This window comes from Galeopterus variegatus, unplaced genomic scaffold, assembly GCF_000696425.1.
Source record: "Galeopterus variegatus unplaced genomic scaffold, G_variegatus-3.0.2 Scaffold3, whole genome shotgun sequence".
NCBI classification, from domain to species: domain Eukaryota; kingdom Metazoa; phylum Chordata; class Mammalia; order Dermoptera; family Cynocephalidae; genus Galeopterus; species Galeopterus variegatus.
Window position 1 is genome coordinate 1,266,314 of NW_007726114.1, and position 1,278 is coordinate 1,267,591.

The 1,278-nt window shown below is 34.7% G+C and overlaps 1 protein-coding gene across 1 annotated transcript in view; it reads left to right on the top strand.

The window, feature by feature from the left end:
* Positions 1–1,278, top strand: part of RBM39 (RNA binding motif protein 39) — a 37,365-nt gene that overhangs the window by 13,884 nt on the left and 22,203 nt on the right. The window contains 1 exon segment of the mRNA XM_008569499.1: positions 1,195–1,278. Coding sequence (XP_008567721.1) covers positions 1,195–1,278 — 84 coding nt within the window.

The window sequence follows — 1,278 nt, forward strand, 5'->3', positions numbered from 1 at the left end:
CCCGGGGCCTTGGTGTTATCAGCACCGCACTCTACCGAGTGAGCCACGGGCCGGCCCTTTAGGTTACATCTTTAAGGATTAATTTAGAACCTTGATCTTAGTGATATTTTGTAGCAGAGATTATGTTAATAGAACTTTGTTTTCCTTGAAATTCATGAAAATTAAATTTTACTTGTTGTGCTCTTTTACTTTTCTCCCTTCTTTGAGCACTTGAGTTACCTCTATAAATTTAGAAGTCTACCCTGGCTTATTAGAAAACTGAGTAAATTGAATCCCACTGTTGTTATTTGTTTAGATAATTTCCTGTTTGTCGTTTTTTATTTGGTTATATCCCTGTATTAGTTTTTTTCACTTTCCTGTATTCTTTAACCATCAAGAAACATTAATTCAGATACTAAATTTGTGGAATTTTATTAAGACTGATTTAATTAAAATAAACACCCAGTTCACTGTTCTATATGTCCATTTTTTATTTTAAATTTTTGATGGTTGGCTGGTTTAGGAATCCCAACCTGTGACCTTGGTGTTTTAAGGCTGCGGTCTAACCAACTGAGCTAACCGGCCAGCCATATATCTATTTTGATTTGTAAAGTAAAATAGCATTCTTAGAATTAAATAGTTTTTATCATTTTGGCTTTTTATTTTTAAGTTTATCATTTATAATTATCAAACTCAATTTTGCTTCATGACTTGTTGTGGGGAAGCATCTGCTGCACTGATTCTGGACCAGTCTGGCATTTGTGATTGGTCAGGGGATATTTCTGTGACGATGATTATTAAACTGTCAGGCTTCTGGTTGGCCCTTTATTGTAGAGAAATTACCGTCTTGAAGATTGCAAGACCAATGGACTTTTGTCCTGATACCATGTAAGATATAAACTTTATCATTCTGTTGAAGGAATTGTCACATTGAATTGTTTTATGGATGTTTTGTATAAATAGATCTTAGTGGCAGTGGGCATGAGAATAGTGACAAACCAGTTTTTTTTGTTTGGGAGGCTAGCCAATATGGGGATCTGAACCCTTGACCTTGGTGTTATGAGCCCTGTGCACTACCCAGTGAAGTAACTGGCAAGCCTCGACAAACTAGTTTTGATAAACAATTTATTCTGTTTACTGAAAATGTACATTTATAAATTGTTTTTTTAAATTATAAGTTACAAAATTAATTCTATATTCTTTATTGTTGTTTAGGGAACCAATTGATAATCTAACTCCTGAGGAAAGAGATGCAAGGACAGTTTTCTGCATGCAGCTGGCAGCAAGAATTCGACCAAG